General features: G+C 41.8%; 2 protein-coding genes across 4 annotated transcripts in view; both read left to right on the forward strand.

Annotated features, from left to right (window-relative positions):
• Positions 1-1,405: 1,405 nt before the first annotated feature.
• The window catches only part of TNFSF13B (TNF superfamily member 13b), a 38,308-nt gene continuing 16,656 nt past the window's right edge, over positions 1,406-23,057 (forward strand). The window contains exons 1-4 of one of the 3 annotated variants that reach the window (XM_073349489.2): positions 1,410-1,482; positions 16,076-16,316; positions 19,920-20,372; positions 20,481-20,586. In XM_073349489.2, the coding sequence (XP_073205590.1) occupies positions 19,998-20,372; positions 20,481-20,586 (481 nt within the window). In that variant the 5' untranslated portion in view covers positions 1,410-1,482; positions 16,076-16,316; positions 19,920-19,997. Of the gene's footprint in view, positions 1,483-16,075; positions 16,317-18,968; positions 19,024-19,919; positions 20,373-20,480; positions 20,587-23,057 lie in introns of all 3 variants that reach the window. The other 2 variants (XM_073349508.1, XM_073349500.1) reach the window with 2 other exon arrangements.
• ABHD13 (abhydrolase domain containing 13) lies at positions 1,445-2,598 on the forward strand. Its single transcript, XM_073349478.1, has one exon. It carries the CDS (start codon positions 1,445-1,447, stop codon positions 2,456-2,458), a length of 1,014 nt encoding a protein of 337 aa, XP_073205579.1. The 3' UTR covers positions 2,459-2,598.

Here is a 23,057-nt window from a genome sequence, read left to right on the forward strand (position 1 = left end):
CCCTCATTTTGATCTCTAGGTGTACTTTTTCTCATTGGAGCATGAACTTGCTTTGGCATCCTGAACCAGTATTGTTTCCACTGATCACAAGGAGGTACAAACAACTGACTGTTCTTTCAGTAGCCTGGTAGGACATTAAAACCACCTGATGTCATCACCGTGGATGATGATATAAGTACTCCTAAATACCTTTCCCACTTGATGACCTGTAACAAATGAAACAGGAGGAAATATGGCTAGAAAGCTGGTAGCAGAAATCTTAAACTGAATCTGACTAACTGTGGCATTAAGCAGCATAGGTACATAATGGGTGGGTGGTGGGGACAAGTGTTAGGCATCCATCACAATTGTGCCTTTTCATCTGGTCATCTTAATCCAGCTATAATACTTTTTCAGGTAACTAAGGGCTATAGCTGCAGCCAGGCATTTGCAAGGGATTGGGGAAGTTGGTCTGTGAGAATATTTCTGTATAAATCGTTAAAGAATGAAGACGCTTGTCACAGGCATGGAAGTAAGAGTGATATCTTTTTTTATCTCTGGATCCTAGAGCTAATGCCCAAGAAGCAATTTTGCAAACTGATCAAATCACCATCTGTGCCCATGCTTGCTTCTGCAATTTGGGTGGGAATAAAGTTGTTGTCAGCCACAGTATTTGAGGGGATTATTAGTACTAAGTAGTATTCAAATGAAAACAAAAGAGAATTCTCCTAGGAGTTGCAAAGCCTATTTTACTCTTCTCACTGATTATCAGATATCCTAGTTTTCCATGATAAAAAACCAAAAATTCTACGACTTAAAAAAAACCCCATAAAAATCCACGTTTTTCCACGATTAAAATGAAATGCTGAACTTTAGTTTTCCTAGTCACAATATATATAGATCCGTTGATCTCAGTCTTTTACTGAGATACAGTGGAACTCTGCTTATATGATCTAATTGGCACCGGGGCCAGATGAGATAATCAAAAATTTGGATAATCTGGCGAATGGGCAAAGAACTTCAGCCCAAGGCAGTGGAGCTCCCCCACTGTCGGCTGAAGCCTGAGACCTGCTGCCTGGGGCTCAGAGCCCTGGTTCAGTTAATACGGATAACGGAGGCTCAGATAAACAGGGTTCCGCTGTAGCTAATGTATGTTTTTATTTTTTCACAAAACTAAAGATTCTGTATAAAAACACGAATTCCATGGTTTTCGATGGCAAATGAATTTCTAGAAGCCCCTGCTGATTATCACAGTTGAACTTTGGGAAGTGATTAAAGTGATCTAGTTTATATAAAAGATTAAATAAACAGTAGTTTGTTGTTACCTTCTGTTTATGCAATGGTTTACTAATAATCTTCAGGAATATGAATGCTTGCTTGACTGTTTTCCATGTTTGATATTTATGTACATATGTTTGGGTTTTTTGCAGGATACATATGGAGTAAAAGATCACTCACTACTGCAATGGAAAAGTCATGGATGCTTTGGTCCTTTGTTGAAAGGTGGCTACTGGCTTTGGCATCATGGTCTTGGGGTCTCTGCCGTATTTCTCTTTTACCTTTGATAGTAACTTTTCATTTATATGGCGGCATTACTTTACTTATGTTAATATTTGTATCAATAGCAGGTATACTATATAAATTCCAGGATGTACTGCTTTACTTCCCAGAACAGCCCTCTTCTTCACGCCTTTATGTTCCTATGCCTACCGGTATACCACATGAAAACATCTTCATCAAAACCAAAGATGGAGTTCTTCTCAATCTTATTCTGTTGAGATACACTGGGGACAATGCAGTGTATTCTCCTACTATCATTTATTTTCATGGAAATGCAGGCAACATTGGTCACAGGTTACCAAATGCTTTGCTGATGCTGGTAAACCTGAAAGTAAACTTGCTGCTGGTTGATTATAGAGGTTATGGAAAAAGCGAAGGAGAAGCAAGTGAAGAAGGTCTATACTTAGATTCTGAGGCTGTGCTAGACTACGTGATGACTAGGTCTGACCTTGATAAAACAAAAATCTTTCTCTTTGGCCGTTCCTTGGGGGGAGCAGTGGCTGTTCATTTAGCTTCTGAAAATTCCCATAGGATTTCTGCCATAATGGTGGAGAACACATTTCTTAGCATTCCACATATGGCCAGCACTTTGTTTTCTTTCTTCCCAATGAGGTATCTTCCTTTGTGGTGCTACAAAAATCAATACCTGTCCTACAGAAAAATCTCTCAGTGCAGAATGCCTTCTCTCTTCATCTCTGGGCTATCTGACCAGTTAATTCCGCCAGTTATGATGAAGCAGCTTTATGAATTATCCCCATCTCGGACAAAGAGATTGGCCATATTTCCAGAGGGAACACATAATGACACTTGGCAGTGTCAAGGTTATTTCACTGCACTTGAACAGTTCATCAAAGAAGTAATAAAGAGTCACTCCCCTGAAGAAATGGCAAAAACATCATCTAACGTAACAATAATATAATTGATATTCCCTTTTTTCTGATAAAACTGCACTGTACCTTGATTTGTGAAAAATTGTAAAAGAATGTCAATTTTTAAATGTATATTATGTCTGTACTTGCCTAAAGAGTGAAATTAAACTTGGAAAGGTCTAATACTTTATTATGATGATCCAGATAGTGTTTATATTTGCAACATTGTAAATGAATGAACAGTTCTACAGGTCTTTCCCATACACTTTTTGGATATGTTTATTCTTCCACTTGTTCAGTATATACAATGAAGGCTATTACAAACTTCTCGTGACTACATTATTACAATTTACATTAGTTTAAGATGACAGAAGGCTCTTCAGTATTCTCTGCTGTATGTATCAGCTATTTGGCCAATCATCATTAGCAAAATATGTTCCATAACAATATTTCTCTTCTAGGATTTAGTTTAAGTATACCATGCATGATAGTGTTTTATTCCTTGAATTTATGTGTTATGCAAGATATGCTAAGTAATGTAAATAGCATTAATGGCAACGTATACCTATGGGTATACGATCCTGATTATTTTTATGGTTATATATGTTCTATTACGAATTGAAGGTTAAGAGGAAAACCCAATTTCCTATATTAATTTCATTTTTTATACTGTAGTAGTGCTCTCAAATTTGAGTGTCCATGCCTAAAGGCCAAGAGATGTTTTTCCTTGTACAGCCTGCTATCTGAGAAGAGAATCAACCTATGAAGAGAGGGAAAAAATGTACCATCCAAATATAACTTCTTCAAAACTATTATTGTTTGTCCACAGCTCTTCAACTTAGCCTTTATTAGTTGTCATTTCTTGTTGGCATCACAATAGAATCATCAGTTTAGGTAGGGTGTCCCATGTTGTGGATCAGAATAGCAGAAAGAGCAACGCTATTTGTTGAAGAGGTGGCAGGTGGGGTGATACAGTTAAACTTACATTTGATTTTAAATTTGATTAAATTAAACAGGCCTGTACTCCCTCTACATACACTTCTAAAACAAGTAGTCTGTTTAAACATTAGAGTTTGATTTGTACGGTTTCTATGATCGGGATAAGAAAGCCACATAAACATTTAGACTTAGCAGATTTAGGATTTGTTAAGTTCTAGAGAATATAGATCATCTTGTTTTAACTCTTTTAACCTTCTGTTTGCAGATTTTTTTTATTTAAATTTTATTGTATAGTGTGGAGACTGACTGTAAGTACCATCAACAAAAATGTGAATTTCTTCCAGTCACATTAAGAGTTAATGGTGACCACTTTCGTGTGGACAGTGTTGAATAATAAGATAAGAGCCTGATTGACTGTCCTTCTAGAATGAGGATCCTTGCTTGAGCAACTATACCAAAGCTGTCTGTCATCAGCACGGTTAACATGACAAGGTATATTCTATATTTGTACTAGGTTTAATTACTCATTTGCTCCAGATGATACGCAGTTTGCCTATTCAACAAATAGCTTTTTTTTACCAGACTAAGGATATCTGTGAAAAAAGGTTTTCCATACAAAAATGTGTACCATTGCTGTTTCAGGCTGAATTCTATTCAGCCTTTCTGCTATTACTGTTAAGCCCTAATTCAGGAAAGCACTTCAGCACATGCTTAAATCCATTCCTGTTTTGGAGTGGCGCTTAAGCACATGCTCAGGGTCCGTTAGCGTCAGTGAACAAAGCTGTATTCCTGAACTAGTGCCTCAGCGACTACTTTATTTTATGGGAGTACAGGTATTACACATGGATATGTATCAGAGTAGCAGCCATGTTAGTCTGTATTCGCAAAAAGAACAGGAGGACTTGTGGCACCTTAGAGACTAACCAATTTATTTGAGCATAAGTTTACGTGAGCTACAACTCACTTCATCGGATGCATTCATTATCAACAAATTAAATATGGATATGGGGGTGAAATATCTCAACTAGAGAAAATAGTTTTCAACAGTGGTTATTCTTTTTTCTGAATAAAGACATCCTATATTGCTGCCGTCTTGGTGATAAGTATTTTTTTTTTAATACTGCAGCCATAAGTCCTTTAAAATAACTGCAGTCAGCATTAGAACTGCCTAGTGTTATAAACTCTCCTTAGCTGTAGTTTGTCTGACTTCCTTGTCTCTTCTAATTATTTCAGTGTTGTGTGGTATGTTTCTTTTCCTGTGTGATGTAGAAGTGGCAACCTTCTTAACGGCTAAAAGGATTTAATGGATCATAATGTTCATTTACTTGGTATAGTCCTATCAGATCATGTATATTTTTCACAAATTTTGCTCTTGTGTTGTGCTATTTCAGCTACATCGCAGATTTGGAACTGACTAAATTCCTACAGAAAATAGAATAAATTATATCTGAGTAAGTGGGACAAATATTGCTGTTCTGAAAGAAAAAACTTTTAATTGTAGCAGCCACTCATGCAGATTAGTGGTTGACGGTTGTAAATTCAGTTCAGTAAATAGCTGCTTCAAAAGTTGTCATGTCTTGCAATTATTAAATTATGCCCAATATAAAATATGGATTTCCAAAGCAAAAGCTGAACATAAATGTGTATTTTTAGTGTAAACTTTAACGCCATAAAGGGCTCTTTATGCACTTGTATCATCTGAGTAGGCAATGTTGAATTGGGGCCCATAGTTGCAAAGGCAACTGGTCGGGGGAGGAAAGGGGGAGGAAATCATGACAAACTAGAACTGTTTAGCAATGCACTCTTGATCACCAAACCATGTTTTTACCATAGTGACTGTGGGATTTCAAGTCATATATCTGAAAACCTGCACATTGTGATGAATATTTATCCCAGGGATGAGGTGTCTATATCCATAGGATTTATTAAACTGAATACTGACCCCTCAACCACATACGCATGTTCAAACTCCTTTCCTGTGCCGTATAGGGATAGGGTCATGTTAAGCAGTATGAATGAGAAACTGAATCTCTAACAGGAGTTTACCCTTTTGCTTTGAAATACCTCTGGGGCAGGTGAGGAGGGAATACTTAACCAAAATTGGTTTAAGTTCTGTTTTCTGTAAATGCCACACTGCTGTCAGTGGGATTATTTATTGGTAACAAAAGTAGAGAATGATTCCTCCTGCCCCCAACCCCGTGAGGGAATCCTTCCCAGTTGGAACATCTGACAAGTCAAGATTTTTGCCTACAGCAATGCACTCATTCTGGCTCCAAATTGTACAGTGGCAAACCGGTGTTTTGCTGTTGAGTCTTTGGTTTGAGAAGCAGCTGTTATGGTTGGGTATTGAGAAGAATCTCTGCCATTTGGTTAAAGTATTACTGCTGTTACGTCGTTTGTGTTTGAAAAATAAATAGAAGGGTGATTAGGTCAAGTGCACCTTTTGCCAGCATTCCTGCAAAAAATAACAGTAAGATAAAGTGTTTAACTGTGAACAGTATATATTCTTATTTTGTGTGATTCCCAATCACACATAGGCTTGTTTGTGGAGAAGGGACTAAGTAGTTTGGATCCAGGCTTTACAGAGGGGTCACTCTTGGGTTTAAAGATATAGTAATATACGCTTGAGTAGGAACTGCTAGTTCTGAAACTGTGAAAGGCAAAGATATAAGCTGTGCTTTCAAAGCGGGGGGGATGGGGGTGGGAATGACTAATATAGGTGCCCTCATGTCCATTCTCAGGTAAAAATACAGCACAAACATAGTTGGCAATCACCCAGTTGTAAGGGTAGATGCATTTAGACACACACACTCACTCTCACTCTCCTGGCTAATTAGGAGTGTCACCTTGGATGTTCTTATGGTGACAAATGCAAAAGTGGATAGTTCTCTGACCCTAAAATCCTAGGATTTGACAAGTTTACAAGATTTGACACTTCCAGTTAGCAAAGAGATTCAGATATACCTCCAGTTACATTTCATAAATCACTTTCTTCAAGTGCATTTTTAAAATGATGTGCAAATTTGCAAGAGGCACTTCGCCAAAAATAAAATTAATGCCTCCTGCACAGGACGGGATCAAACTATGATTGGTGTGTCCCGTTTAGAACAATTTATAATGCTGTCCTGTCCGTCTAGTTTACAGTAGAATCATGCAGAAGAGAAAAGCCTATATATCTAAAGCATATTCAGGAGCTAAATAAAGCTGATGTTCTGAATTTAAAATCAGTCATTGAATGTTCAAGGAATGAATTTTCTTTAAATTTTTTTAGTATTCAGTTTAAGTATCCTATAAAGTAATACTTCTATATTTTGTCAACTAAGCATAAATGTTTCAGTATATGTGCTAACCATTGCAGTTTTTACAAACACTTTCATTCGAGTCTGGTTTTTACAATAAAATTGATTTTACAAAACACATTCTATTTTTATGTACTGACGTGCAATAAATTGATACATTAAAAGTGCCATTAATGTCTTGTTCCAGTTTGTGATCTGTCTTCAGAATGAATTTAGGGTTTTTTGGATTGCCTGGTAACTGCTGCTGTTTAACAGGTTAAATATTTAAAATTTTATTTACAGAACAAATCAATGTACATGTAATACAGATTACCCATATTAAATGTTCTGTTACTGCACAGAAATATAATTGACAAGTTGGTTAGTAGATTAATACAAAAAAAAAATTGCAAACATCCATTTCTAGGACCTCTAACCTGGTTTCAGCTTTTCAGAGTGACCGAGTACAGCTCATAACCAGTGACCTTCTGCTACCCTTTTTTTACCTTTACGTCTTTCAGACTTCCTCTTCTCCCCGCCCCCTTATATTTCCTCTTTCAGACTGAAATTGTCTGAATATTTAGTTCCCTAATCTGAATTGAAAACAGGTTGAAAACATCCTGTATAGATTTCAGAATCTCTCAAAAACTTTCACTAGCTCCACTACCTAATCATCCTGAGATACAAATTTGAAACGTGCCAGTGGCATACTTGATTTTATGCAGGCTTCTATAAGCATACTTGGCTTTTGCAATGTGCTTGCAAAACTATATTATGTCATAGGCAAACCCATATTTAACTGCAGAAGACAGTGAAAACTACTGTTGAAGTTTTGTTCATCACCATTACTTAGTAACTGAGGGATTTCTTGCCCTTTTATTTACAGTTGTAAACTCAGTATTACCCTCTCCAGGATCATAAAAGGGGTTATGGTATGTCTTTCACCTTCTTTTGAAACACCTAGAGGACAGAACTTAAAATTCACCATTTGAACTTCCACTCACAAAGAATTTTAATTTGTTTAGTCTTCAGAAAGGAAATTTAAAAGGGAAAATTGCAAGGAAAAGTCATGTGTGGGTTTTTTGTTTGTTTTTAAACCCTATGCAATGCACAGTAGTTCCCTGAATGTTAAGCATATTCCACATGCAAGTAATCCAGGTGCAAGTAGCCACTGCCCAGAAGAGCTCGGCATTAATTTTTGAAAGGTTAATGGTTTACCTACACTTGTCTTAACTATGAAAAATCAATAACCATGTAACTTAAGAAATGCAGTGTAATAGAAGTGGCTGGATTGCATGGAACAAGAATCTGAGCAGAATGAGTTTTTATATATATTTCATATAAATCAGTTCATATATAATAGTTTTCTGTGCCCTGCTTGAGACATCTTTAAAGGGCTTTAATTTTTCAAAGTATGAGTATTCAGTGCTTCCTGAAAAAACAGTTGTGAAATAACCACATTGATCTTTAACTTGTCTCTAGAGTTGAGGTTCCCTTCTCCCCCCCTCCCCAAAATGTTGATTAATGGGAGCAGTTTATCTTTCTCTGAGCTATTTTGTCATGCTGTGCATAAGCTCTGCATATGGTGCAGCATGAGTTTATTTTAGGTGTACATTTTGAAGATTATCTTTTCACTCATAAGGTTTAGGCTTAGCTTTTAAATAAAAGCTTAGGTGCTGGAGCATAATAATAAAGAAACTTAAAAATGGAAAAATATGCATCCGTTTGCATAGACACTTGCAACTGCATTATACACAGAGCCATGGATGTATATTGCCTCTAATCTAAGAAAAGTGCAGACTCCACCTGCTATCTCAAGGAGGAAGAGACTTCAGGTTTTGTACCCCAATGCAGTGTGCCAACTGGTTTGTAAAATTTGAAAGTGAAAGGTCGTGCCAAGGGCATAGTATTCTGTGTTCTATGAAGACTGCAGCAGCTCAGTGACGGAGCTAGCTGTGTGTAAATGAGACTGACTTGATACTACTAAGATCCTTAGCCATGTGCTCCCCTTGTTACTGGGTATGCAGAGACCCTAACTACTACTGTAGCCCATGAACTCAGACTCCAAGGTCATCAGGTACCATTGTGATCTTCTAGTCTGACCTGTATAACACAGGCCCTAAAACTTGCCCCAAAATAATTCCTAGAGCATATCTAGAGCACCCACTTCCAGCTGAGGAGGGATGGCTTCCTTGTAACTTCACCACCACAACTCATTTTAGCTCAGATGTACAAAGTTTGTTTAGTTGTGTTTTGCATAAGGACGTGGGGAAAGGCAGTAACATTACATTGCTGGGTAACCAAACTATTCAGAATTCTGTAAAAGATGAGCTTTGTCTTTCTCATACTTCCCCAGCTCAAGCAGTGTGACCCTTTTCTAAATTCTTTCTGGTTGCATTCTGGAAAAGGAAGAAATGATTGCTGATGGTGGCTCCAAAATATAAATTGCATTTATTTCTATTTGGTCCTGTTTTACTTTCTGTATGGGGCTTGATCTTTTCTTGTTATACAGTTTGCTTCATAAAACAGTCCTCTGCTTATCATTTTTCTTTCCTGTAGTATTTCCTGTTCTCTTTAAAAGGCAATCTAAAATAACCAGGTTTACAGAGTATTCAATGGAACTGTAGTTGTAAATTACCCATCTATGTAGTTTACATGACTTTTGTGCACTATGGCGTGAAGGCCTGAACTTGCAGTTCTTGCTCAGACAAAATTGCTACTGACATCAGTGTGAATTTTGTGAGAGTGGAAATGTAGACGGTAACTATATGAAAAAGATAAACCATGCGGGGGGTGGAGGGAAAAGTGGAGTCTGTGGTGGATCATAGAAGAAAAATAACATTACTCAAAATGCAACAGTCAAGGTTCCTTCCCCACTCTGAACTCTAGGGTACAGATGTGGGGACCTGCATGAAAACCCCCTAAGCTTTTTTTTTTTTACCAGCTTAGGTTAAAACTTCCCCAAGGTACAAACTATTTTTTACCTTTTGCTCTTGGGGTTTATTGCGGCCACCACCAAGCGTCTAACAGATATATAACCGGGAAAGAGCGTGCTTGGAAACGTGTCCCCCCCCCCCCAAATCCTCCCCAAACCCTACACCCCGTTTCCTGGGGAAGGCTTGATAAAAATCCTCATCAATTTGCATAGGTGAACACAGACCCAAACCCTTAGATCTTAAGAACAATGAAAAGCAATCAGGTTCTTAAAAGAAGAATTTTAATTGAAGAAAAAAAGTAAAAGAATCACCTCTGTAAAATCAGGATGGTGAATACCTTAGAGGGTAATCAAATTCAAAACATAGAGAATCCCTCTAGGCAAAACCTTAAGTTACAAAAAGGCACAAAAACAGGAATATACCTTCCATTGAGCACAGCTATTTTATCAGCCATTTAAACAAAACAGAATCTAACGCATATCTAGCTAGATTACTTACTAAGTTCTAAGACTCCATTCCTTTTCTGTTCCCGGCAAAAGCATCACACAGACAGAGAGAGCCTTTGTTTCCCTCCCCGCCACCCCCAGCTTTGAAAGTATCTTGTCTCCTCATTGGTCATTTTGGCCAGCGAGGTTATCCTAGCTTCTTAACCCTTTACTGGTGAAAGATTTTTTCCTCTGGCCAGGAGGGATTTTAAAGGTGTTAACCCTTCCCTTTATATTTGTGACAGCAACATATAAGCCAAGCAACGGTATTATACTTCCCAAAAAGAAATACATACCGTGAAGAGACAATTGTGAATTTGGTGCAGTATTTCTTGACTTGTATACTAAGGTGTATACTGCCTTTTAAATGGGTTTGTTCAGGCTGTATTTTAATACATAATTTAAGTAGGTTCATAAGGAGATATTTTCTCTAAAGCTGGCTAGAGAGGAAGCCTCTGTATTTCACTCATTCTTCCCCTGTCCAAAATGGGTACTGCTTAATTATTCCTAGCTTAAAAAAAATTACATTATGTGATTTTACTTTAATTGCCTGTGCAGCCCCCAGACACTGCATACATAGCCAAAATAACAGAGAAGGAACAGCTATAGCTGTGCTCGGCCCTGTGTGAGACAGGGACTTCCTTCTTATTTCCTGATTCTAAAGGGCTGGCCTTCGCTTCCGGGAGAGTGATGCTGCTGCAATCAATGCAGCAGGGATCGATTTAGCGGGTCGAGTGAATACCCGCTAAATCGGTGGCAGAGTACTCTTCAGTCGACCCTGGTACTCCAGCTCACCAAGAAGAGTAAAGGAAGTCAACCGGAGAGCATCTCCTGATGACTCAGTGCAGTGAAGAAATTGGGATAAGTCGAACCCAGCTATGTCGACTCCAGCTACGTCATTCACATAGCTGAGGTAGCGTAACTTAGGTCGACTTACCCCTGTAGTGAAAACAAATCTTCTGTATCATGTGGTCCAGATGCTGGTACCTGAAGGTGCTCGGGAAATTTCCTCTTCATCTCAGAGGACTGAGTCTAAGGGTATATCTACACTACGAAATTAGGTCAAATTTATAGAACTCGATTTTTTAGGAAGTGATTTTATACAGTCGATTGTGTGTGTCCCCACTAAATGCATTAAGTCGGTGGAGTGCGTGCACAGTACCGTGGCTAGCATCAACTTTCAGAGTGTTGCACTGTGGGTAGCTATCCCACAGTCCGCCGCCCATTGGAAGTCTGGGTTAAGCTTCCAATGCCTGATGGGGCAAAAACATTTTTGCTGGTGGTTTTGGGTACCTGTCATCAGTCACCCCTCCCTCCGTGAAAGCAACGGCTGACAATCGGCTTTCAGCAGATGGTGCAGTGGGCCTGCTAACTGTCGTCATCGAACCACCGCTTCCGTGGCAACTCTATTCTCCTGCTCTTGTCTCGATAGCTAATTTCTCCATGTTGGCTGTCATGGGCTCCCGCTTCCGCTGCAACTCTGCTCTCCTTCTCTCATGAATCCACCTTGCAGGTCCTCTCATCATTCTCTATAAATATCTATTCTCATGGCATCTGTTGTCAGCCACCACTTCCACTGTAACTCTGCTCTCCTGCAGACGCCATACCATGGCAAGCATGTAGCCCACTCAGATCACCACAGCAGTTATGAGCATTGTAAACACCTTGTGCATTATCCTGCAGTATGTTCAGAAACCAGAACCTGCAAAAGCAGGCGAGGAGGCAACGGTAGCACGGTGACGAGAGTGATGAGGACATGGACACAGACTTCTCTCAAAGTATGGGCCCCGGCAATTTGGGCATCCTGCTGGCAATGGGGCAGGTTCATGGAGTGGAATATCAATTCTGGGCCCGGGAAACGAGCACAGACTAGTGGGACCACATAGTGTTGCAGGTCTGGGATAATTCCCAATGGCTGTGAAACTTTCGCATGCATAAGGGCACTTTCATGGAACTTTGTGACTTGCTTTCCCTGCCCTGAAGCACAGGAATACCAAGATGAGAGCAGCCCTCAAAGTTCACAAGCAAGTGGCGATAGCCCTCTGGAAGCTTGCAATCCCAGACAGCTACCGGTCAGTCGGGAATCAATTTGGAGTGGGCAAATCTACCGTGGGGGCTGCTGTGATGCAAGTAGCCAACGCAATCACTGGGCTACTGCTATCAAGGGTAGTGACTCAGGGAATTCCATTGCAGCGAAGCCATCCAAAATGACCTGCAAATTTCCCAAACTGTGGTGGGGCAATAGACGGAACGCATATCCCTATCTTGGGACTGGACCACCTTGGCAGCCAGTACATAAACCGAAAGGGGTACTTTTCAGTGGTGCTGCAAGCACTGGTGAATCACAAGAAACGTTTCACTAACATCAACGTGGGATGGCTGGGAAAGGTACATGAAGCTTGCATCTTCAGGAACTCTGGTCTGTTTGAACAGCTGCAGCAAGGGACCTACTTTCCAGACCAGAAAATAACCATTGGGGATGTTGAAATGCCTATAGTTATCCTTGGGGACCCAGCCTACCCCTTAATGCCTTGGCTCATGAAGCCATACACAGACACCCTGGACAGTAGTCAGGAGCTGTTCAACAATAGGCTGAGTAAGTGCAGAATGGTGATTAAAATGTGCATTTGGACATTTAAAAGCACGCTGGTGCAGTTTACTGACTCAGTTAGACCTCAGCGAAACCAATATTCCCATTGTTATTACTGCTTGCTATGTGCTATACAATATCTGTGAGAGTAAGGGGGAGACATTTATGGCGGGGTGGGAGGTTGAGGCAAATCGCCTGGCTGCTAATTACATGCAGCCAGACACCAGGGTGTTTAGAAGAGCACAGGAGGGCGTGCTGCGCATCAGAGAAGCTTTGAAACCCAGTTTCATGACTAGCCAGGCTATGGTGTGGCAGTTCTGTTTGTTTCTCCTTGATGAAAACCCGCCCCCTTGGTTCACTCTACTTCCCTGTAAATCAACCAACCTCCACCCTTTGATCACCACTTGCAGAGGCAATAAAGTCTTTGTTTCAAATTCATACATTCTTTATTAATCCATCACAGAAATAGGGGGATAATTGCCAAGGTAGCCCGGGAGGGGTGGGGGAGGAGGGAAGCACCGGGTAGGGTAGGGGAGGAGGGAAGGACAAGGCCACACTGTACTTCAAAACTTATTGAATGCCAGCCTTCTGTTGCTTGGGCAGTCCCCTGGGGTGGGGTGGTTGGGTGCCCAGAGGCACCCCCAACCCCCGCATTCTTGGGTATCTGGGTGAGGAGGCTATGGAACTTGGGGAGGAGGGCAGTTGGTTACACAGGAGCTGCAGCGGCGGTCTATGCCTTTCCTGCAGCTCAGCCATATGCTAGAGTATATCAGTTTGATCCTCCAGTAGGCTCAGCTTTGCATCCTGCCACCTCCTCATCATGCTCCCGCCACCTCTCCTCTCACGCATCCCTCCTGTCCTCACATTCATTTTGTGCTTTCCTGGACTCTGACATTGCTTGCCACCACGCATTCTGCTGAGCTCTTTCAGTACGGGAGGACTGCATGAGCTCAGCAAACATTTCAGCGCGAGTGTGGTTTTTTTCGCCTTCTTATCTGCGCTAGCCTCTGGGACAGAGATGATAGGGGGAGCGTTGAAACATTTGCAGCTGTGGGAGGAAAAAAAGGGAGAGTAGTATTTAAAAAGACACATTTTAGAGAACAATGGGTAGACTCTTTCATGGTGAACCAAGCTGTTCACATTATATAGTACATGTGCTTTTGGTACAAGGGCCCCCCCCCACCCCCGTCACACACACCCAATTCTCTGGGATGATCACTTCACCCCTCCCCCCAGCACATGGCTAAAAGCGGGGACGATTTCTTTTCAGCCACAGGCAAACAGCCCAGCAGGAATGGCCACCTCTGAATGTCCCCTTAATAAAATTCCCCTATTTCAACCAAGTAACCGTGAATGATATCACTTTCCTGAGGATAACACAGAGAGATTAAGAACGGATGTTGCTTGAATGCCAGGAAACACCAGGACCATACGCTGCCATGCTTTGTTATGCAATGATTCTAGACTACATGTTACTGGCCTGGCATGGTAAAGTGTCCTACCATGGAGGACAGAATAAGGCTGCCCTCCCCAGAAACCTTTTGCAAAGGCTTTGGGAGTATCTCCAGGACAGCTTCATTGAGATGTTCCTGGAGGATTTCCGCTCCATCCCCAGACACATTAACAGACTTTTCCAGTAGTTGTACTGGCCACAAATGCATCCCAAGTCTTCAGGGCAAATTAATCATTAAACACGCTTGCTTTTAAACCATGTATTATATTTACAAAGGTATGCTCACCAGAGATGCCTTCTCCACCTTCAAGGTCCCGGAGCCCACCTTGGGAGGGTTGGGAGGGTATTGGCTCCAGGGTGATAAACAGTTCCTGGCTGTCGGGGAGAACAGTTTCATCATCATCATCATCTTCCTCATCCCCAAAGTCCTTATCCCTGTTGCGTGAGACTCCCCCCTTGCAGGAGTCCACGTACAGGGGTGGGGTAGTGGTAGGGGCACCACCTAGAATGACATGCAGCTCATCATAGAAGCAGCATGTCTGGGGGTCTGACCCAGAGTGGCTGTTTGCCTCTTTGGATTTTTGGTAGGCTTGCCTGAGCTCCTTAAGTTTCACAGGTCCCTGTTATAGCCTCTGTCCTTCATGCCCTTAGAGATTTTTTTCAAATATTTTGGCATTTTGTCTTTTGGAACCGAGTTCTGATAGCACGGATTTGTCTCCCCATACAGCGATCAGATTCAGTACCTCCCATTCGGTCCATGCTGGAGCTCTTTTGTGATTCTGGGACTGCATGGTCACCTGTGCTGATGACCTTGCCATGCTGGCCAAACAGGAAATGAAATTCAAAAGTTCCCGGTACTTTTCCTGTGTACCTGGCTAGTGCATCTGAGTTGAAAGCACTGGCCAGGGTGGTCACAATGGAGCACTCTGGGATAGCTCCCAGAGGCCAATACCGTCGAATTGCATCTACAATACTCCAAATTTGATCCGGCTATGTCGATTTCAGCGCTAATCCCCTCATCGGGGAGGAGTACAGAAATCAATTTTAAGAGCCCTTTAAGTCGACAAAAATGGCTTTGTCGTGTGGACAGGTGCAGGGTTAAATTGATCTAACGCTGCTACATTCGACCTAAACTCATAGTGTAGACCAGGGTTAAGTATGCTGCTGCTTAAGTAGGGGCAAGGTGAGTGTGATCTCTTTTCATCGGGAGCTGTTGTATAAGATTGTCTGCAATCAGACAGAGTCTGACTGGCCACTTTGGAAAGGGAGGGGGTTGGAGAAAGGACTTTGAATAATATCTTTGTGAAAATGGAAGCTCTGCTCACTCCTCTATTCTTCGCATTTACCTCTATGTGCTCCATGCTGTCTTGTATACTGGGGCATGTTAGCTTGCTTTGTTTTGGGGCATTTAATCAGTTATAGGAAACAGTGCCATTCTCACACTAGTTTGGAAGTATCCGATGTTGACCCATCGGTTGGTTAGCCATTCTGCACTTTGCATCTGGACATGCACCTATAACATAGACCACAGACTTCGGTGGACAGAGATTCTGCACAGTGTCATCCAAGGATTTGTCCTAACTTTTTTTTAAAACCATGGGATTTTGTTTTAAATTATCTGAATTTATCCCTTGTCCATCTCTCAAACATTTATATTCCTCTGACCTTATTCTTGAGACTTGTAGTTCTATGTGCTTTTATAAAAACTTTTTTGTGAGAAATAATTTTCATTCCTTAAAGAGGAAGAACGCTTTTGTGGTTAGGGCACTGGACTGGAACTCAAGAAATCAAGGGTTCAGTTCCTGACTCAACCACAGATTTCCTGTCGGACCTTGGGCATGTAAATCTGTCTGTACCTCAGTTCCCCATTTGTTTACTGGGGACAATAATACCTAGTAGATTTTTAGGATAGAAGGGCCAATTATCGTAATCTAGTCTGACCTTCTGCATGACAGAGGCCAAAAAACCCTCACCCTGTCATTTCAGCATCAACCCTGCAACTTCTGTTTGAACTACAGCATATCTCTTAGGGCATGTCTACATTACAGGCTGGATCGATGGGCAGTGATCAATCCAGCGGGGGTCGATTTATCGCATCAAGTCTAGATGCGATAAATCGACTGCCAAGTGCACTCCCATCGACTCCGGTACTCCACCAGGGCGAGAGGCGCAGGCAGAGTTGATGGGAGAGCATCAGCCTTCAATTTATGGCAGTGAAGACACCGTGGTAAGTAGATCTAAGTACGTTGCAGTTGCGTAACTTAGATTGATTTCCCCCTTCCCGCTGCAGTGTAGACCAGGCCTTAGAAAGAGATCCACTTCAAGTGATGGGGAATCCATCGCATCTCTAGGTGAGTTGTTTCCATAACTAGTTGCCCCCACTGCTAAAAATCTGTGCCTTTTTTCTAGTCTGAATTTGTCTAACTTACGCTTCCAACCATTGAATCTCATGTCTTTTTGAATCCATCAGAAATCTCTTCCCAACTGAGGCATTTATAGACCATGATCAAGTCACATCTTACCCTTCTTTTAGATAAACTAAATAGATTGAGCTATTTTAGCATCTCACTATAAGGCATGTTTTCCAGATCTTGAATCGTTCTTATAGCTCTTTTCTGAACCATTTCCAATTTTTTTTTTTAAATTGTGGAACCAGAAGTTGGCACATCATTCCAGTAGTGGTCTTGCTAATGTTTATATACAGCAAGAATACTGCCTTTCTACTATTACTTGATATGCATTGCATATACATTCAAGAATTAATTTGCTCTCTCAGAGACAGAATCACACAGGGAGCTCAAGTTCAGTTAGTCATTTGTAAGACTACAATTCTTTCATGTAGGTTGCGGAAGTCACAGATTCCGTGACCTCTGTGACTTCTGCAGCAGCTGGTGCTGGCTGGTCCCAGGGACTACCCGCGCAGTGGTTCCGCTCGGCTGGCCCTGGGGTCTGCCCTGGGGCCAGCCACACCAGCTGTTGCTTGGGTGGCCTTGGGAGGTGCCTGAGCAGTGGTCCCGCTGGCTGCCCCGGGGCCAGTCGCACCAGCCACTGGTCAGGCAGTCCCATGCAGCTGGCTCTGGGGACCGCCGGAACAGCAGCTGGTGTGGCTGGCTCCGGGGAGTGCCTGAGCAGCAGTCCTGGGGGTGCCCTGGGACCTCCTGAGCAGTAGCAGTCCCAGGGCGGCTGGAGCAGTGGCCCCAGGAGCGCCCGGAGGCCATCCAGAGAGCAGTCCCTGGGAGCAGCATCTGGGGGGTAGTCAACCCCCAGTACTAGAACAGGGGTCCCTTGGAGCAGTGGGGCCCCAGAAGTAGAGATTTAGTTACAGGTATTTTTGGTAAAAGTCACGGACAGATCATGGGCCATGAATTTTTATTTATTGCCTGTGACCTGTCTATGACGTCTTTTATCAAAAATACCTGTGACTAAATCTTAGCCTTAATTATTTGCCATGACCCTTCCTTTTCAGAGTTACTGCTTTCCAGGATATAGCCCCATCTGACCTACATTCTTTGTTCCTACATGATCTTGCATTTATTTGTGTTTTAAAATGCATGTTGTTCAGATGAGCCCACTTTAACAAGTGATCCAGATTAGTCTGTATAAATTACCTGAGCCCATCTTAATTTATCACGCTACCAATTTTAGTGTAATTTGGAAACTTTACCAGCAATTATTTTGTTTTCTTCCACATCATTTATAAAAATGGATTATTAGTGAGTCAAGAGCAGATTGCTTTTAAAACTCTGCTAGAAACAACCCCATTGGATGACAATTTCCCATTTACTATTACTTTTTGGGATCTATGTTAACCAATTTTTAATCCATTAATATGATTTTGTATAGTGCTAAATTTATCAGAATGTCATGCAGGATTATGTCAAATGCTTTACAGAAGTCATCACAGTTACTTTTACCATCGAAACTTGTGATCTTACCAAAAATGTTTGTTTGACAAGACCTATTTTGCTAAACCTGTTAATGTCATTGTTTATGCTATTGTCATTTTACTTCTCATATTTGGTCTTTTCTTGACTTTGCATGGCATTGATGTCAGGCTAATCAGCCTAAAGTTTCACAGGTTATCCCATTTACCTTTTTTAAATATTGGCACATTACCTTTTTTCCAGGTCCTCTGGAATTTCCTCAGTGTTTTGCAGATTTGTTAAAAATAAACATTAGTGACTCAGACCTCTTTGTGTGTGCAGTGTAGTATATGTGGTATATGCTGTTATGTATTTGTTAGAGAAGGCAAGGTTGAAAAAGTATACATTGCACTTAGAGTGAGAAGGTGTGAGGTTTATGATGGTCCTTCATTCTTGAAGGAGTTCATTCCACAGTCTGAGACCATCCCCAAGATCCTTGTTCTTGCACAGACAAGTTTTACCCTTGTAGTAGAAAGTTCCATTATTCCTGTTTACTACAGTCCCTATCCTGGAGCATCAGATGATCTCTTAGATGTCATGGGGCCAGACTGTTGAGTGCTTTGAAGATAAGGACTGAGACCTTGAACTTAACTTTTATGGGAAGTCACTGCAGAGAGTGGTGGACACGTCTGACATTTTCATGATTGTCTGTGTTGCTGAAGGGATGTACTGCAACATTCTGTTCTAGATGAATTAAGCAAGGGATGGCAAGAGTGTAAATTACAGTAGAACTTCAGTTACATACACCTTGGGAATGGAGGGTGTTCTGAAATATAATTCTGAAATATTCGTAACTCTGAACAAAATGTTATGGATGTTCTTTCAAAAGTTTATAACTGAACATTGACTTAATACAGCTTTGAAACTTTTATGCAGAAGAAAAATGCTGCTTTCCCTTTATGCTTTAGTAGTTTATGTTTAATACAGTACTGTACTGTATTTGCTTTTTTTGGCAGGGGGAAGGAGGGAGCTCTACTGCTGCCTGATTGCGTATTTCTGGTTCCAAATGAGGTGTGTGGTTGACTGGTCAATTTGTAATTCTGTAACTCTGAGGTTCTACTGTAGTTAAATTCCCATCACACCCATTTTAAGATTCTGTCAAAAAGTTCAGAGGGATGCAGGGATTAATGGGACCATAGGAAGAGATGAGCCCAAAGCCAAGCAGACAGGTTTACAAAGTAAAATTAAGCAGACAGGTTTAAATTCCATGAATTATCTTTGCCTTCTAAAGTGCATGCATGCTGGAACAAGTTCTTCCTCTTCTTGGAATTCTCTATACACTTCCTTTCTACCACCCTCTTTGTATCAATCCTTGGTTAATCCCACATCCAAATGCTTGAACTCCGCAGCAGAATCAGTAAATTTATAAAACAAATTGTAATTAAAAGTCATTCTCAAATTCTTTGGGAACATCTGGTCCTCCATTGAGCCTGCAACTTCCCACAGTCAGAAAAATGAAATGCTCTGCTACCTGTACTTGGAAAACTTTTTTCTGTTTTTAGGATACTAATAGAAATTCTGTCAGTTCATGCACTGACATACATTCTGTGTTCTTGAGAACTACTTTATATTTCTATTTTTAGAGACCACTTTATGCGTTAGGTTGTGACAGGATACAGTATTTTGGCAGGAAGCCTTACAGCTCTTCTGCACTGTTACCTAAGATTCAGGATACAAATGGTATCAGATGTTTTAATCATGTCTGGATACAAAGATAACAGGAGATGGTAATGGGCAAGTTGCCATAAAAAGTAAATAGCTGAAAGTGAAATGAGGAAGGTAGATTGAGCAAGCAGCTGAAGAGAGAATAATAATTTGCCAAGATGCAGAGCAGTAAGAAGAAAGCTAAGGGAGCCTGCATCTTAGACACTTACCCTGTACATTAAACTTAATGTTTGTATCAACAGCTCCATATGACAGGAAATGATCTGGGCGTTTTGGTCAGATATTTTGGCTGCCCTTAGTTTCAGCCAGCAACTGGCAAAATGGATTACACCCCAGAGCTGAATGTTCCCTCTGGCTTTAGTAAGGAAAGAGCAGAGATGAAATCCATGGACTGTATGCACATCATCCAACAGAAGGGTACCTCCTCCTCTCCTCCTGCTCTCCCTGGTGCTGGTTTGGGCAGCAAAGGACTCCTCTCGGTCACATTCCTGTGGCTTGCAACGCTCCTGTCCTCTTCTCTTGCAGCAGTGTGTCTTTATCACATTCTCACACTTAAAGCAGAACTAGCCACTCTCCGCAGCGAGCTGATCTACAGAGTCCAGGCAAGAGCTCCGCTACCCCAGCCTCAGGATGCGAGTAAAGAGGGTACCCTATCCTCTTCTTCCTTGCAGTTATCAGAAGCTGCTGCCAGGCAGGTGAGTTGCAGTGGCCTCTGAGACCTGCTCTTTGCTGCTAGGATGAGGAGGGCAGGGATGAGTATTTGGAGCTCCTTTCCCTGCTCTAATCTTGTTTGTCATTGTCAGGAAATCAGGCTGCCTGCTTCTGAGGCAGGTGAAGGTAATGAAAAGAGAGGCTGGAGTGCAAGCAGAAGCAGAGGGAGAAGGTCTGCTCTGCCCAGAGAAGAAATAAGTAAGTGACAAGATGGGTTGAACTGCTGGGAGGAAGATGTGTGGATACTGGAGAGACACGGGATGGGGTTGGGAGGTGAGGAAAACAGCAGAGCTTGACTTACATTCTCAACTGGAAGAAACAGCAGCACAACGTCCCCTGTTGTTGTACACCATTATTGTAGAATGAATGGTGTTAACTCTAAACATAACCACCCAAGGGGAATAGTGATCCCCTGCCCAATGCCAACTGTCTGAGCACTGAACTTCTGGCAGGTTTTTAGATATGGATCCCAACCTCCTTCTAATAACTCCAGCATCTCTCTAGAGTGAATCAGACCAGAGCAGTAAATTCACACGACTGAGTCAGATTTTTTTTCTCTTTTTAAATCATAATAAAGTCACTTTTCTGGTAATACTTACCAGTTTCCTCATAAAAGAGAGAAGTGGCGAGACAGCTTCAGAGCTTTGTTTGGGGAAGTCTTAAGTTTTCACAGAGAACAGCTAATTTGTACCTGTCAAAAGAGGCAGAACAAAAAGAATCCAATAGACTAATCCAACAGACTTGCTCAAAATGTTCCCCTTTAAAAAATATAAATGCTTCTGTTGAAAAGGTAGCACTTCAAAAAAATTTTGTCAGAACTCTCTCTCATGGCTTTAAGTCTATTTGAGGCTTCAGAGAAAACTTTTAAAACTCTTTAGAAATCATTTTGCTTGTGTTATAATTTTAATGGACTAGTTTTTCTGTTGATGAAAGACCAACGCTTTATTATTCTCCCAAGTCTACTCATGACTAAGACTACATTTTAGTCACAGGTATTCTTAGTAAAAGTCATGGACAAGTCACAGGCAGTAAACAAAAATTCACGGCCTGTGACCTGTCCATGATTTTTACTAAAAATACCTGTGACTAAAACTTGGACGGAGAGGGTTGCTGGGGGGGGGAAGTTCTTGGGGAGGATGGTCAGGCCGCAGTGTGCGGCCTGGGATCCCTGCTGGTGTGGGGCGGGGGGGATGGGGTTGGCGGGGCTGGCAGGGGCTCCCTACCTGGCTCTGCGTCCCTGAGGCTCCTAGGCAGTGGAGGGGCACAAGCGCCAGCTGCAGCAGCTCCCATTGGCTAAGAACCACAGCCAATGGGAGCTGCGGAGGCGGGACCTGCAGGTGCAGGCAGCACGCGGCGCGGAGTCTCTCCTGGTCCCTCCGTCGCCTACTAGCTGCAGGGCCATGCCAGTGGGAGCCTCCCATCCTGAGGTAAGTGCCTCCCCTGCTCCCCTAGCCCTGAGCCCCCTCCCACACACCCAAACTGCTGCTGCTGGCCCAGGGGCTGCCCAGCTCGGGCATCCCCTGAGCCAGCACCAGCTGCTGCAGAAATCACAGAGGTCACGGAATCTGTGACCTCCGCGATAGACTCACAGCCTTACTCATGGCCCATAAAATTAATAGGCATATAAGTGCATGAAGCGCACCTAAAGTTGTCCCTATAGTTTCAAAAGAGTCAATGTGCTTTTTATTTTAATAAAGACCCAATTTACCTCCTCATATTACACTGATTTAACTAAAGGGGGTTTGTAAATTGATAAAAATCAGTGCAGTCCTCATGTGGACACTCTCTTAAATTAGTTTGACTAGATGTTGATTTAGTTTAATTCAGTAACTGATTTAGTTAAATCAGCAATTTGTGTGTACATCAACCCTGAATCAGTCTTTAAACTATCAGTCAGAGACACATTTTAAGTAAAGTGAGATGTTTCAGTTAAATAAACTTCATTTAGTAGGCTAAAGTTCAAGTTATTGTATATTCACTTACTTTCCCCTGAGTCCCCAAAAAGAAAATACTGTATTCATTGAGGACCAAATCCAAAGCCTATTGAATTCAATGGGATTATTACAGCTGACTTAATAGACTTTGGATCAGGCCCTTAGTTTAAAACCCTCAATACAGTACAGAAGCAAATTATCATTACTTTTTCTTTGTATTACCATGGTCCCTAGGAGCCCCAGTCATAGATCAGCATCGCACTGTGCTAGGCTCTGTACAGAACAGAAGGGCAGTCCCTGCCCCAAACATCTTACAATTGAAGTATAAGACACAGACAATAGATGCAGACAGACTGATGGGGAGCACAAGGAAATAATGAGACAGTATTGGTCAGCATGATAGGCAGTGGTCTCAGCACACCAGCAGCCTAACCCTTGTCAAGCCTTTGGTAGGCATTATTGCAAAGGAAAGATTTAGGAAAAATGTGGAGAATATTGAGGCCTCTTTGTGGAGAATCTCCCAAGCATGAGGGGCAGCATGGGAGAAAAGCATGAAGGCGCTTGAGCTTGGAGTCTGGCTTTTGGCTGATCAGAGGTGGGAATCGATATTTTGATAACACATGCAAAATGAGGGTAGAGTGGAGGTAGGCTGTGAAGGGCCTTTAAAGTGATGTCAGGTCACTTATGTTTGATGCGATTGAGAAAGGGCACCAGTGGAGAGACTTGGTCAAGGCA

This window comes from Lepidochelys kempii, chromosome 1, assembly GCF_965140285.1.
Source record: "Lepidochelys kempii isolate rLepKem1 chromosome 1, rLepKem1.hap1, whole genome shotgun sequence".
NCBI lineage: Eukaryota > Metazoa > Chordata > Testudines > Cheloniidae > Lepidochelys > Lepidochelys kempii.

Bases quoted from the DNA above. Each gene is read 5' to 3' on its own strand.
- ABHD13 (XM_073349478.1), top strand. From the start codon at position 1,445: ATGGAAAAGTCATGGATGCTTTGGTCCTTTGTTGAAAGGTGGCTACTG.